At 45.9% G+C, this 15292-nt stretch overlaps 1 protein-coding gene and 1 long non-coding RNA gene across 2 annotated transcripts in view; one reads left to right on the top strand and one right to left on the bottom strand.

Moving 5' to 3' along the window:
* LOC139219083 (uncharacterized) overlaps window positions 1-15292 on the bottom strand; it is a 348076-nt gene that overhangs the window by 202026 nt on the left and 130758 nt on the right. The window lies entirely within an intron of this gene.
* The window catches only part of bcr (BCR activator of RhoGEF and GTPase), a 68755-nt gene that overhangs the window by 29062 nt on the left and 24401 nt on the right, over window positions 1-15292 (top strand). The window contains exon 2 of the mRNA XM_070850315.1: window positions 11607-11791. Coding sequence (XP_070706416.1) covers window positions 11607-11791 — 185 coding nt within the window. The remainder of the gene's footprint in view (window positions 1-11606; window positions 11792-15292) is intronic.

Raw genomic sequence — 15292 nt, 5'->3', positions numbered from 1 at the left:
AAAGAGCTGCTGAGTTAGCTGCCAAGAAACAAATGATCGGTCCTGCAGATGCAGGTAAGAACCATGTGTGCATGAGCAACCACGTGTGCTTTTGAAGTGCCCATGAGCCCAACATGAGTCTTTCAGGAGGTTCACTGTTTGACCATCTATTATTAGTGGGGATACTTAACTCCTCCTGGTTATGTTTCCTAAGAAGCATGAATAAAAGCCCCTTCTGTATCCTGACAGGTTACCTAATCAGAAATGAAATGCTCTTCCTGTTGGCCGTGGTAACCCAGGCAACAGTTCCCCTGGAGACGGGCTTTGGCAAATCTCTGCGGTCCGTTTAGCAAAGTCCTAACGCGTGTCCCCTGAACGGCTCCGGCATAAAGCAGCAGTTTATTGCCCTGAGCAGCGATGGTGCTGCGGCTTGTGTCTGACCAGAGATTAGGCAGATTGAGGCCTTTTGTGCTCGTTCTGCTGTTTGCCGATGATAAGCAGCGCTGCGGGCCGTGATGTCTGAGCCCGGAGCTGTGGGACAGGGGACGGGGTTAAGGTAAACTGAGTTGAGCCTTTTCAGGGTTTTTTTTAGGTTGGATCAGGCATATAGTGATGATTTTATTAATGTCCCAAAGGTTGTCAGTGTTGCATTTAATAAGCAGAGGAGTATTGTGTATTCAGGCTTTTTTCTGCCAGAAAGTTTAAATTTCAGGTTTATCTTCAGTCAGCACCTCAAAGGGATGTTCTACCGTCACGCAAACACACAATAAAATGAAGTTTTGAATAATCCCACCATCAAAAAACATACCTGATCTCCCTTTGGTCAACAGTCACCAGTGATCCCCTCCCCATAGATGTCACATCCTGGTTTGACAGGAAATAGATCAGATTTTTTTAATGGCCACCATCATGTTGCCATAATAATCATTAGATGTCATATTTAAATTGTACTGCTACGTGAACATGAACTTCAGTATAATACTGAGAGGACAGCAGGAGCTCTGAGGGTTTGATTTGGTTTCTTAGAGACAATCTGAGCAGCAGCAGCAGCAGCAGCAGCAGGAGGAGGTGGAGTGCAACATTACCTGAGTTACAGGACTCTGGGGATTGTAATGCAGATGATGTGATGTCCCCTAGAGATGGAATAATGCCGGGAAGCTCTCACTGAACGCCAGCCTACTGTTGAAGTACATCAAATGGTTGGAAGAACATATGAGCAATTTGACAAGAAGCTTCGAGCTCCGTCCTACACTGGAAAGAGAGCCCTTCATTTGTGCTCCTCCACCTGCTTACACTGTTCCGATCCATGTGTTTACATGTCTTTACACGTGTAGACTGTCTCTAAGCCTGTCACAGTATGTGGATGAGGCCACAGCCTCCAGCTGGATGAGGCTAGTTTGGTTTTTGGTGTGACTGTATTTCCATCATGCAGGACTTTTAGAGCTCTTCACCACCTAAACAGTACGTAATATACCACAAAAGTCACCACTGCACACTTTCCGTGTTGCACATGTGGGCACAAGACCAGCTCTGGTAGAGTCGTGTTCTGTTGTTTCATGGTAGAATCAACCACCAGTGAGGGAAGACAGTCAGTACCACAGTGTAGAAATACTGCTGCAAGTAAAAGGCCTTCAAAATGTTACCCAAGTAAAAGGACATAAGAAGTGAGTTTCCAGTTAACTTAACCTGCGTATCTGTGGACTGTGGAAGGAAACTGGCACCCAGAGGAGCCCACACAGACATGAAGTGGATAAGTTAATCTATATTATTACGTACTGTTGTGATTGGTCGACCACGGCACTCTGTGGTCTGTTATTTCTGTCCAACAGACTTTTGCTGTGGACGCTGTTCTGATAGCGGAAACCATGGAATCAGTTTTAGATGAGTGAAATCAGTTGAAGTCAGTATTTCTTTTGTTTGGTCGTTATTGCAAAAATGATAATGATGTTTTAATGCAGGAGATAATGGTGTGCTGTACATTATCCCTGACATAATACATCAGAATGTATTTGCAGATTATATTTTGTCATAATCTGTATTTGCAAAGTTACTAAAGCTGTCAAATGATTGTAGTGGAGTTTATCTGTATTTGTTAAAGTACAAGGATATCTAGTTTACTACTTTAGCGGCAACCCCCTCGTCCTTAAACTGTATGAATAAGACATTGTTATATGATCACAGTCAGTAAAGTACAGTAGTTCTAGTAGGACTACATGTGGATGTGGAGCTGAAAGAAACGTTCAGATATAATTCATCAACACTCAGAGAGAGACGTGTCAGTGATAATTAGCCCCCTGTTCGTTGGCCTGTCACGCAGATAATTTACCTTTATTGTCCTGTCACAGATTGTTGCTCAATCAAGTCAGATCCAAACAGCAAAGTGTGGTCGGCACAATTAAATGATGTGTATTTTCCTGCTGCCGCTGCGCATCATTAAAAGTTTTACATACTTTTTTTGTGAGCGCTGATGACTTCATTTACTATTCGATGAACCGTGAAGAATAACTGTGGTGATGTACGGCGGCGCGCTGGGAGACGGAGGCTGATTCAGTTCAGACAGATTCAGTTTAGACTCCACTAGTCCCCACTTTAAACCAGGTGATGCTTCCATGACCGTGTAGACGGGACCGTATGTATCAGGGGACGTTTGTGTTGTGCTTCTCCTCACCAGAGACTCTATTGATTGAAGTAGAAATACTGCTTTGGTAATTGGATTTCAGCTCCCCCGCTCGAGGCATACATGGATACACAAACACACACCTATGAAGACGCATAGTAACACAAAACCCATGTGACCTTTGCCCCCTCTCCTCCAGTGCGTTAACCTCTCACCTCCGATCTTTGCCCTGCTCGGAGTGTCTCCCCCCTCCAGCAACAGATTATGTGATGATACTTGGCTATACCTCGTGTTCACATGTTGTCTTTTTATTAGCCGCACTGACGGCATGTCTGCTACTCTGGTCCAGACTGGAACTCTTAAGTATATTATATATATTATATATTCAGTCGTTACTTTAACGCAAAGCAGCAGATTTAAGTATTTGAAAACCTTTTATATATCATGATGACTGTCTTCTCCTCAGTTTCTGCCACCATTCAGATTGTTTAGTCACATATTTGTAGCCTCTTCTGCAGAGTTAATCCTCCACACAAGGGGATTTTTATTCTCCAAACCATGATATAATGAGTTCAGTCAGGATAAACTGTCTCAGGCCTGCTGGTGTGCACGTGAGCATCTTTAAACAAAGTTCAACAACTGTTGCAGAGATAAAGAAAATGCACTCCTGTCAGTCCCATTCGCTCTATTTTTATCGAGCACATTAGAGCATTTAAAACCCACACATTACTTATGATGGGCTGCAGAGTGTTTTGCAGATAGCCATGGAGATTTAAGTGCCAGCGTCAGTGTAGATAAATTAATGAGGCTGCTCTCTGCCCACACAGAAACACACGCAATCGCTGCGGTGCTCATGATGCATTAAAGAGAGTGTCAGAGGGCTGAGGCCCGTCCTCAAGATTTACCACCGCGGTGAGATCGCAGACTGGCTCCTGCAAAGGCCAGCGTGGAGAGGAAATGAGAGGAAAGCAGGGAGACGCAACAAAGGGCAGGAGGCGCAGAGGAAAGGTAGCATTTACAACAAGTGGACAGAGAAAGCTCTCCTCTTGTGTAATGTGAAGGGAAAGTAAAGAGTGTTATTACTGTGATTACCTTCATGTGATGCAGGCAGCAAGACAAAGCATGTACCATAAGAACCACTCCAGACCTCTACGCCAACATTCCCACAGTCAACCTTTTACTAACTTAACAACCTAGAAGTCAAGCGTCTCCTACTTCTCATCACACATTAACATCTTTACCCGTAGAAACCGCAGTCTAATGAGCGCTGTCCACGTTACAGAGCGGAGCTAGTAATTTAGCATGCTGTATTATTAATCAGAGTCTCTGTGTGATTTTGCAGCAATTTGAACGCTTATTTCCCCCATAATGCTTCAGGGGTCGGCGTAATGAGTCTCTTTCCTAATGGCTTTAGCAGTTGACGGAGAAGACACGACAGGCGCTTGTGGAATCAAAGGTTTGTCTGGTAGGATGAGGGTAGAGTGTGTGTGTGTGTGTGTGTGTGTGTGTGTGTGTGTGTGTGTGTGTGTGTGTGTGTGTGTGTGTGTGTGTGTGTGTGTGTGTGTGTGTGTGTGTGTGTGTGTGTGTGTGTGTGTGTGTGTGTGTGTGTGTGTGTGTGTCCACTGAGACAGGAGAGTGCTCTCTTTGAAAGTCTTGTGTGATCAAAGGAAGCTGCAGAAGAGAGAGAGAGTACAAAAGATGTAGACTGGGAGAGAAGAGGAGGGTACAGAAAGAGGAAGATGTAAAACACACACAGCGCCGAGGGAAGCCGATACAGCACACACACACACACACACACACACACACACACACACACACACACACGGTACGACATATGTCTGTTTGTCATTCATGTCTCTGAGTGGCTGTGTAATTATATTTGCGTCCATGTCTTTATTTCTGCTGTTTATTTCTCACTACCTGCCTGCTCAGCTGCTGCCTGTCTTCCTTTTTATCAAATCTTTTTCCTGCTCTCTTCCTCCCCGTTGGTCTGCTTTCCCACATGTTTCACTTCTGACAGTGATGTCGTATCTACTGGCAGCAAACTCTAAAAAGGATAGACTCACGAAAAACAAAGAATTCAAATATCTCAAGTGCTGAAACAGTCAGTTAATGGATTAGTCGATCAGCACAATCAGATCTGTCGCCTGTTCTGTGTAGGGACAAGCAGTATATCATGGTGACTGGATAACTTTGGACTGTCGGTCTGACAAACACTTGAAGATGTCGTCTCCTTTTTCTTACGTTTTGCTGAGTGGACAATTCATCAGTAAATCAAAGAGAGATCAGTCCCCAAGCAAAAGTAATTGTTTCCGTTCTCAACTTTTCAAAACGCGCTACAATAAAAGACTGAAACATGATTGACGCTGTAGTCGTGACAATATGGCGTCAGAGTGCATCTCCAGTTTCACATTGAGCTCCTAAAACATTGTCAGACTCAAGAGTGACAGTTCAGATCGATCTGTCTTTTTTCGTTCCACGCATCATTCTACCTCCTGGTTTAAACCTGGCGCCTACGTTACCCACAATGCAACTTCACCATAGAGTCATGTGTGTCACACCAGTAGCAGTGAATGTAACCTTGAGCTGCAGGCCCGTAGCAGTGATGAGGATATTTTTCATTTTCACACTTATAGTCTTCAGACCCAAACCAACGCTGTGACATCACTCGATACAACGTACAAGATTTCACACAGTTTGAGCCAAAAACTAGATTCTTTACCTACAGTAGCACCTATAAATAGACTTGGATGTGTAAACTGGAGTTGCAGCATATAATGTTTCATCTACCAACTGCAGGAAATCGTCCATAATCATGGCACAAAGCACAGCCATTGTTGGATGAAACTGAATTGAAACTGGCCAGCGTCTTAGGAAAATCCAGCTGCAGTGGGAAGTTGTTCTTGTGGATCACGTTAAGCAGCATATTAAGCAGCCGCAGGCAGTGCTGCAGGAGAAACTAACTCGTCAATGCCAGCAGCCCGGCCGTCCTGTCTCACGCTAGTTTCTTTCTCTGCGGCAGAGATTTATGACCCGGAGAAACATGGACAAACAGTCTGCATCTGTCTTCACGAGTAGGTTAGCAAAACACACAAAACCACACACACATTTTTAGCACGTAAAAAAAAGCTTGTAGCACAAACTGCAGCATTGTGAAGCCTCCCAGCAAACAGCACCACTGCAGGCAGGCAGCTCTCTCCTCCTCATTCCTCCAGCGCTGGGATTTCAGGCCAATCTCTCTCCTATGTAGCTTTTTTCTTCCATCACGGTTGTGCCTCTTATCCCTCCATCCTGAGACAAAGGGATGATTACATCACTGCAGGGGGCGCTGTTTGTTTTTAAAGGAGCAGTGTCTCTGACTTGGCGATGGGCCCAGCTTTATAACTCAAACCGGCTGCTGCTGCTGCCGCACCGTTTCCACACAGATTATCAACGCTGAGGCAAAGAGATTACCTCCAGGAAACAAATTGGTTTATTATGATTTCTCAACTCACAAGTAATGTTAATAACGGCAGGAACAGAACAGGAGAGTTCACCAGCAGGCAGGCAGCTGGACGGGTGGAACAGTGCTCATCATAAATTGACCACAATTGGTAAAACGAGATGAGGAATACGGCTCCCCTCACGTAGGGAGTAGGTGGTCCTCACTGGTGCTCCTGATCCTCGCAAAGGAGCAATAGAAAGATGAAAATAAATTCATAAAATGAAACAAGCTTCCAGGGACTCATTGCCTCTGCAGAGATGCTGCAGATACACAATTTGCTTGTTAGGTGGATTCCAAAGCTCTGTCAAGAAATCCTTTAGGGTTCATCTTTATTTTGCGAGAGTCGTTTCGCTCCCCAATCTGGTGACACTGAATGGTTTCCATGAGGGATGCGAAGCCCCACCTCCAGATTCTCATGCCTAAATTGCAGATATTGAGGACGTTAAGAACGGAGCCACTTGTACAATTTATAGCACTGCGTCTGCCCTCTAATGACAAGATAGTGACATTTATCAAATTAACTGCTGTCAAGTGCCAGTGCAGTCGCAGGAGGATTACGGGAGAAACACTGTGCTCAAGTTCATTTGACGGCATGTGTGTCCTCCCCCCCCCAGCGATGCTGTAGCTGAGGCTTCACTTCCATTTCCACAGCTTTCCCCTTTCTCTCCTCTGCCAGCCCCCTCTCTTCTGGGTTAAATTGTCTCTAAAGTGGATATTTAGGGGGTGGAGGGGTGCCTTCTCTCTTTTTTCCCCTCTCCTTGCGGCTTCTCTCCCCCCCAGTTCCCTTTCCATCGTAGTTTACAGTACTGCATATATATTTGATGCCATTTTTGAGGGGCAGTAATGGAAATTGCGATGTCATTTCAGAGGCAGGGGTGCATGTTATTTATCTCCAGCATCCAGACGTGGCCTCCTCAAGGAGCTTAGCCCTCTCAAATCCAATGTGCTCTATCAGCACGCTGTAAATGGATCAGATTTGGGGGGGCTGGAGGAAGCCATTAAAACACACCATTCGATCTCTGATTACATTCTCCTCTCTTATCAATCAGCTGGATTAAGAAAAGGGGGCTCTGAGTGTCGTAGCCTAACATTAGGATTGTACACGGCAGGGTGGGGCTCTAAGGTGAGTGTGTGAATGTATTTGTAATTCTGTGTGTGTGAGAAAGAGCCAGAGGTTATATTGGCAGTGTCAGGCCTCCTCCCAGAGTCCAATAAAGGCGGGGCAGATTTATGACAGCCATGCTGAGTGGAAGGCATGATGGGGGATGGAGCGGCAGCTCTCACTGTGGAGGATATCTTATGCCTCCTTTGAGAGTCGCTCCCTCTCTCGCTCCAATTTCATGGCTCTCAGTCTGTCGCTTTGTCTGTCTCGCTTTGTTTCTGTTTGTACGATTGTGGTTTTCAGATTCACTTCTGTGAACGGTGGCTTTGTGTTTTACTTTCACGACTCCTCTCCTGCAGAACCACCCAGAGCATCTTTAGGTCGTCTCCTTTGTCTGTTGGGGGCAGCATCTCTCTTTAAACTCTTTATCTCAACGAAAGCTCGGACGAGACGTTTAATTCCTTGTGTTTGTGAGGAGGAGTAACAGCACAGCATCAGTGTGTGTAGATGTTGTATCCATTACGGCTGAGAGAAGAGGTGTTGGAATAAAGAGAAAACAAACCAGAAGCAGCAGAGTGTGTTTAGTGGCCTCTCGACATGACGTCTCATTACGGTGCCGTATGTGACACTGTACTGTAGTGCTAAAAATATATTACACTTAGGTCCTCCTAAAAGAGCTAACGAGACGTCCAGCTGTGTTTTAACATGTTGAATGGTTTAGATGTGTCATTTGTGCAGAGCCATGCCAGTCTGCCTCTAGCTAACCATCTCCTGCGCCTCGCTCCATATTTTGAAAGTGGTATCGATCTTCTCAAGGAAACAAAATGTTGAACTTTTCCTTTAACAACAGAAAGCACCATGTTAGAATAAACAGGCAGCCAAACGTGAACCTTTTTCCATGAATCAGAGCAAACAAGATTATGAATCTAATCAGATATTCAGCGCCGACCGCCAAGGTCTCCGTTCAGTCCACAGGTATTGACGCTCAAGTTCTTTGAGAGTTGCTCACAAAACACATAACCAGCTGCACAATCCATTATTTTCAGAGTGTATCAGGCTCTAAAAATCCCCAGACTGTGCGTCATATAGAGCACACAGCAGCTGTAGTGATTTAACAGTTGCTAACAGCTCCCATGTACAGTAATCGAAGCCCAAGTCTTCTATTATATAGGACGTCCCATCAACAGATCAGTGTCACATGACACCCTGACGCCCTGACACCCTGATACCCCTGCCCTGCCCTGCCCTGCCCTCCCTGTGGTATTGTTTTGGAAAGACCCATGTGTTGCCATGGCAGCGGAGCTCCAGCTATTCCCAGTGTGATTGTAGTTTTCCACCTGCAGCAGGAAAAAGACCTGTTCCCCTCCCAAACACTGTTTCCATGTAAACATTTTACAGGAGTGTGTGTGTGTGTGTGTGTGTGTGTGTGTGTGTGTCTGTGTGTGTCTGTGTGTCTGTGTGTGTCTGTGTGTGTGTGTGTGTGTGATGTGTGTGTAATGTGTTTTATTTCTGTGGTTCTAGCAGAGTTTGGTTGTTTTATTGTGCCAATAGCTCCAGGAAAAAATCAATTGATGTACTGTGTTTGGGAGAAAGGCAGTAGTGTGTGTGTGTGTGTGTGTGTGTGTGTGTGTGTGTGTGTGTGTGTGTGTGTGTGTGTGTGCACCTGCTCTATAGGCGCATGTGTTAGCTTTTCTGTCATATTTTCAGTTTATGGTTTTCCTGGAGGTGATGAGGAAGGAGGGGAAAGTGAGACAGCTCCGAGCTGGATGAGGAAGACACTGATGTGTGAGCAGCATGAGGATGAAGAGGCCAGCTGCCGTAGACGGCACAAATCAGCGGAAACACAAGTGATCTGTTCACAAGAGGAAGAGCAATAAGACACGGTGAACGTTAGAGGAAGAGGCAGCTAGAAATCTGCAGAGACACAGGGGCACACAGACACCGAGCGTGAGAGACAGACGGAGAGAAACGGACTGGAGGCGGCGTTAGGAGCGCCGTCTGGGCCGGGGTGAGGTCAGACGTGTTCAAACTGAAGCCCAAAGTTCGACGACCACAGGCTATAGTGACCCATTAACCGACTAGTGAAGCTCGGCACACACACACGCTCTACGTGTCCACTACAGGTTTGAAGATTTCCATGAACGCAGACCTATAGCAGTCTCCATTTTGATGGATCGTCGTATTTACCCCGTGGCTCTAGTAAGCTTTTGTACCTTAGAGACATAAATTACCCAGAAGACAGAGCGTTGGTTCATTCAGCATTTCATGTTCCCTCATTTTATCTTCAGTTTGTCATTATTATTCAGGATTGTGGTGTTAGGTCTGTGACTGAGCACCCTTGTAGCCAAGAGGAGGTTACGGCCTAAAAATGGTTGTTTGGATGCTCAATATTTTGGGCCTCGGGGCTGTGTGGGCACTAAAGGCATTACACACACACACTGTAAGCACACACACACCCTCAGTGTGTTTCCAGGGACAGCATTTTTCCAAAGCAAGGTGGTAGGAAGATTTAAACAAGTCGGTTGGAGATGTTATGCTCCCTAACATGAATACTCAGAGGTGGGGCTGGGGAAGAAAACCAGAAAAACATGCCAGGATGGCACTCACTCATTTCCCACACCCAGTGAATCAGTCCCAAACATTTACACTGTCTTTGTGTTGGCATGAACGCCTCTCAATGTTTTTGTTGTTAACAAGCTTGACAAAGGTGTTCACTCAGTGAAGCTAACCCCAAGTGTTAGTGGAGTCCAATTAAGTCATTGCTCTGCATGTTAGAAAAGGAAAGACTGAGGGAGAAGATGACGGAAGGTGGAGTTATAGAATATATAGAGCACAGAGACTGTGAAGTAACAGCAGTGGCACATACTTAGACTGAAAATGAATGGAGAATGTGTAGTACACTACTCAGTTTGGTTTACTGCTTTGGCGTGGTGGGAAGAAAGTGTTAGCACACACGCACACACACACACACACAGGCCTCTATGCTGGTCCTTGCCTGGCAGGTTGCCGCTGGTCGAAGCAGGCGCAGTGGGCTGCACCCGCCTACAGGCAGCAGCGAGTACGCGGAGCGAGTGGTGGGTGGGCTGAAGGTCAGACGGGCCCTGGACACACTGGCATTGTTCTTTCTATCTCTTTCTCTCGTTTCTTTCTCGCTCTGTGACCTGTGGCTTTAAGAGCATATGTCTGCGTATGCGCCGGTGTGAGCCAAAAATACACAGAGAACAATGAGAGAGAGGTTGTCGACAACAGAGGCATAAAAGAAACACTTAAGAAGAACTCAAGTGGATGTTATCTGAAGGCTTACAACTGGTGTGAACTGGAGATTGTTCTGCGTGCTTGTGTTTGACTCTGGAAAGTGGCGTGGCATGTCGTGAGTCTGAGTCAGCACAGAGGAGGCCCGGGCAGCTCTCTGAGAAATGCAGCTCTGTTGAATGTTGGAGTGGGCGGAGATGAGCAAAAGGTCTTCTGTGACGCTCAGAGATGCCTTCCTTGGAGCTGTTACACCACCAGATTCCCCTGAACTGCTGACTGCACTCTCTCCTCCTGGAAGCTGAACAATTTGAACTCACCAAATCGTGTTCAGAGGAAACCACAACTCCAGCGTCAATGAAATCATCAGATCACTGAGTGCGACGTTGTGAAAACAAGTCATTTGTAGTCAAATTGTAGTTTCTGACCTTTGCTTCTTGTTCTGTCCGTCTCTCCCACCTCTCCTTGTAAAGGGCAGCACACATAATCACAGGCAAAACCACTTTGTACTGCCTGAGCTGTTATTTTCCCTCAGAGAAAGTGATAGCGCCCACCGCAGAAGCAGGTCAAAGGGACGTTGCTGAAAATTTCCCTGGAGATGCTGCACTCTGTGTTCAAATAATTTGAACCTTGACCCAGTTTGTGGTCGGCCTCTTCAAGTGCCTCTCCTCTCAGAGCTTTGTGTTTTTGCATTAATGCATGAACAAAGAAGCAGGAGAAACTCAATTTGGGTGCCCCAGTTTCCAGACCTGCATTAATTAGTGTTGAAAATTCATTCTGCAACACACGGCAGCCCTCTGTGAGCACGAGGCCAACCAGTAAGACACTGAAAAGGCAAAAGATGGCATGAATGGATTTTGGTTAGATTGAAGCTCGGTGAAAAGAAGCTCCCTTTGTGAAAGATATGAAATGATGGTGTTTGGAGACTGTTTGGCAGAAAGCGTCACATTCATAAGCGTGAATTTTGTGATGTGCAGGCCACAAAATACACTTTTAGATTTAGTGGAAAGGTGAGAATTACATGTAACCATCGTTAAAATGACTTTTTAGTTAGTTTACTCTGTTTCTCAGGTGGCATACATGAGCATCCCAACTCTCTCGTAGAACATAAACGGCAAAGAAAGGTGAAAGAATATTAAACGTACTAACTAACGGGTTTTTCTCTCTCGTCACAGATGGTCATTTCACCGGCACCCCTCCCACGTACGGTTACGATGCAGACCGTGCAGAGGAGCAGCGGAGGCACCACGACATCCTGCCGTACATCGATGACTCGCCGTCGTCTTCGCCGCACCTCAGCTCCAAGAGCCGCAGCAGTCGGGACACCCTCTCCTCTGGGTCGCTGGAGTCCTCCAAGTCGGTCAGTTTGCCGTCCTGCCAGTCAGCTGGTTTTCTTTTAGGCAACACAGACACTTAGCTGCAGAAATAATTTAAAAAAAACACAATGATTTGTACTTTTACTGCCGATGCAGAGCATAATACCATGTGAACACACAGTCGTGGCTGGAGTCACTCCTCCGTGGCTGATAGGTGCCAATACGTCCGTGCTTTGACCTCAATACAGTGCAGGAAGTGGGCTAATCTATTCTTAGAGCAATCCCTCCCCATCACAAACCTGTCGATTGATGAGAAATCAAATGTGCCGTTTGAGAGGATTGATTAAGGACAACACTGCCTGCCTCGTAACCTCAGAGGCAGTCATCCAGGGAAGAAACTCATCCCCCCTTAAGAGTCTGGCTCTTCCTCATCCAGGGTATTAGGCAGAATTACCTATCTCCTCCATCACGCCGTCACTGCCTTCATCCTCTTACACCCCCTCCCTCCTTTGCTTTTTCTTGTCTGCGGAGAGAAAATCAGTGATCTGTGACGTCTGGTGCTCTTCAAAGGTTACCATGGAGAGGATACACACACACACACACACACACACATACACACACACACACACACACACACACAACCCCAGCGTCAGCAAAGACGAAGACAGGCACGGATGCTACAGCCAGAATCTATTCTAGGCTATCTTTGCTTTCCTTTCTTTTCTGTTATCTTTTCCTATTTTCCCTTTTTTTTTTCCATACGTTCGATCAGGACGGAGAGCTGTTGTGGGAGAATGTAAGAGGCTAATTCTGCCTCTTTCCTTGGTGCCCTTGGAGGAAGTAATCGCATCAGTGGTCATGAGGCAGCATCGGTTACTCCGCCCCCTCAGTCTGAGCCGGCGAGTGAGCGCCCGTCAATCTGATTGATGGCTTGAATCTGCCAATAAATGACGAGTCCCTTGACCTTTGACCTGTGAGCTTGGAACTCTCGCTGATTTTCATTTACACACATGCACACACACACACACTCACAGATATCATGTTATCTCTGCTTTAGGCTGCACACACACACACACACACACACACACACACCATCTTCTTTCAGAGCAGAGTGATACTTCTATTGTGGGAAAGATTTGCTGTGTGAACCCTTGTGTGTAGAGGATCAGACCCGACCCTGTGGCAGAGGCAGCGTCTAATGGTCAAGCTAAATGTATTTCACAGCCAGGCATTAATTACCTTTCAACACATTCTCCACGCAGCCACACATGCTTCCAATAAGTGCCACGACAATTGAGTTACCATCGTCCTTGATTTGCCCTTGAAGAGCCGCTTTTCAAACATCACCCCGGCCTGCCTCTCTAACTGATGAGTCAGAGCCCAGACGAGCTCTGATTGGCTCAGGCTGATGGTTTTATGATGTCACTGTGATGAGTCATCACCATCAGCAATAGAGCTGATTTAATTTTCCACAGTGGGCCTTGTTCTCTCATAATCTGACTCTGTCCTGCACTCCAGAGGGAAAAGATGAGGGTCAGTGATCTAAGCATCTGTATGACACTGAACACTCTTTCTTATAATCCTGGTGCACAGTGTGACACATGAAGGTCAGTCAAGGACTTTATTATGTTTTCCTTCCCATGTTAAGAGAAAAAGCTGGATTCAAACCTGGGATGTTGCAGTTTACGGTCGGTGCCTTAAACCTCAGGCCACCAGCTTATAACTAGAACACTGTGAATACTCTGTCTCAGTTCCCGTGGATCCCTAATGTCTATTAATACAGCTAAATCCTCCTCACTTTCTGTGCTCCCTCATCCTGTCTGCCAACACACCTCGAGGCCACAGCCTGACGAGGGAGGTCCCTTCTTTCCCCCAACATCTAGATGAAGCTCAGAATGACTGAAATCTCCCCAGTTATGATCTATCACATTTTGCACAGCTTGTTTCCTTGCAATTAAAGTCATGGAGTGATGCGGTGCTGTGAACATCCTTTCCAGAAAACCCCTGCAGACACCGACTCTGTCAGCGTCTATCACATCTGGCTGACGTTCGCTTTAGATAACCAGAAGTAATGCTGCATTTAAAAAAAAAAACATCTTCCTCCTGCAGCACGGGATAATTCTAAGACAGCTCCATTACATAGCAGACGTGTGGAGAGAGGAGGCAATCACATTAGGTGTTTCAGAAAGCGAGGGATGGCAGAACAGGATGCTAAACAGATTAGAATATGAAAAATGAAAATTGAAAAGGGTTAATAAAGTGTGGAACAGGGCGAGCGTTGCCACTCCTCTCCAACCTGCCTCTGAATGTTTAGATGAGTCTCCTGCACTCCATGGGAGACAGAGAGGGAGGGAGAATAATGTTATTACAGTCGCCGCTGCTCAGCCTCCATCTGCGCCTCCTGAGCTTCTCAAATAAACACTGTTTGTATTGATTCTTGTGCATCTCCCACGGACGTTATCTGTGCATAAACAAAGCTGAAGCAAATCAGAATTCCTAAATCATGTTAGGTAGAGCCACCGCGGAGGGCTGTGAGGGCTTATGTTGACTCTGCACGCACTGGACGGGAAAACACAGACCCACGTTTAACCCAAACAGAGAGAATTTTACTCTTCTGATGCCGGCAGACCCTCTCCTTTAGTCTGAACCCAGAGACGGGCTCATTAGTTGCCATGGCGATGAATAAAAGATGATATGTCTGGAAATGTCGGTGCGTCCTGGGGGACTCGTCTGGGGTCTGAAACGATGAATAAACACTTTATGGCTCCGCGCCCGCTCGCTCGCCGACATGCGGCCGGTGGTTAAAGTTTCCTCTGTGTGATTTGCTCTGAACGGTCTCGATGCTTCAGACGGACCCTCATGTTTCTCATGTTCCTTCACCAGCGGGCAAATTCTGAGAAGGTAAAGTCACATAGCTTGTGCTGATACTTGTAGCTCAGCAGCGATTCATTCATTTTTCATTCATTCACAAACAGTGAAGGGGCTCCGTTGCCGCCCCGGGCTTTCCCTTTTAAGACAGACGGATCCAGAGCCGCTGTGTAATCCGTTTAAGAGCAATCACAAGTCCTAATTGTATTATTTATTTACTATCAATACGCTTCTATTTGCACTCTTAATGTGGGAAGGGAAAACTTTTGGTTGTCTTAGAGTCTATATTTAATGAGCAATTAGAGCTTTTTCATGGGGAACTGATATAGTTATACACAGCACAGGCCTCTAGATAGCATGTGTGTGATGCATAATACATGTCTGTGTGTCAGAATCATTTCCTTCATCCTTCACCCAAGAAAGCGAGACAAAGAAAGAGAAAACACTCAGTAGAAGTACTCATTATCGAAGCCAGGATGAATAGATGAAGAGGAGAAGGTGAACACACACACACACTGTAAATATTGTCTCATGTAAGTGTCGTTTGTGCCTGATTTTTCCAAATTATATTAAGAAACAAAGCAGCGCTGCAACAATCAGACGATTAATCGATTAGTTGAGCGACAGAAAAACTGGATTTTGCCATTTTTCAAGAAAAAACACTTCTCATTTGTCAC

Source organism: Pempheris klunzingeri, chromosome 19 (assembly GCF_042242105.1).
Source record: "Pempheris klunzingeri isolate RE-2024b chromosome 19, fPemKlu1.hap1, whole genome shotgun sequence".
Taxonomy (NCBI): Eukaryota; Metazoa; Chordata; class Actinopteri; order Acropomatiformes; family Pempheridae; genus Pempheris; species Pempheris klunzingeri.
The sequence above is the reverse complement of the archived record's forward strand: the minus strand, read 5'-3'. Positions and strand labels throughout refer to the sequence as shown.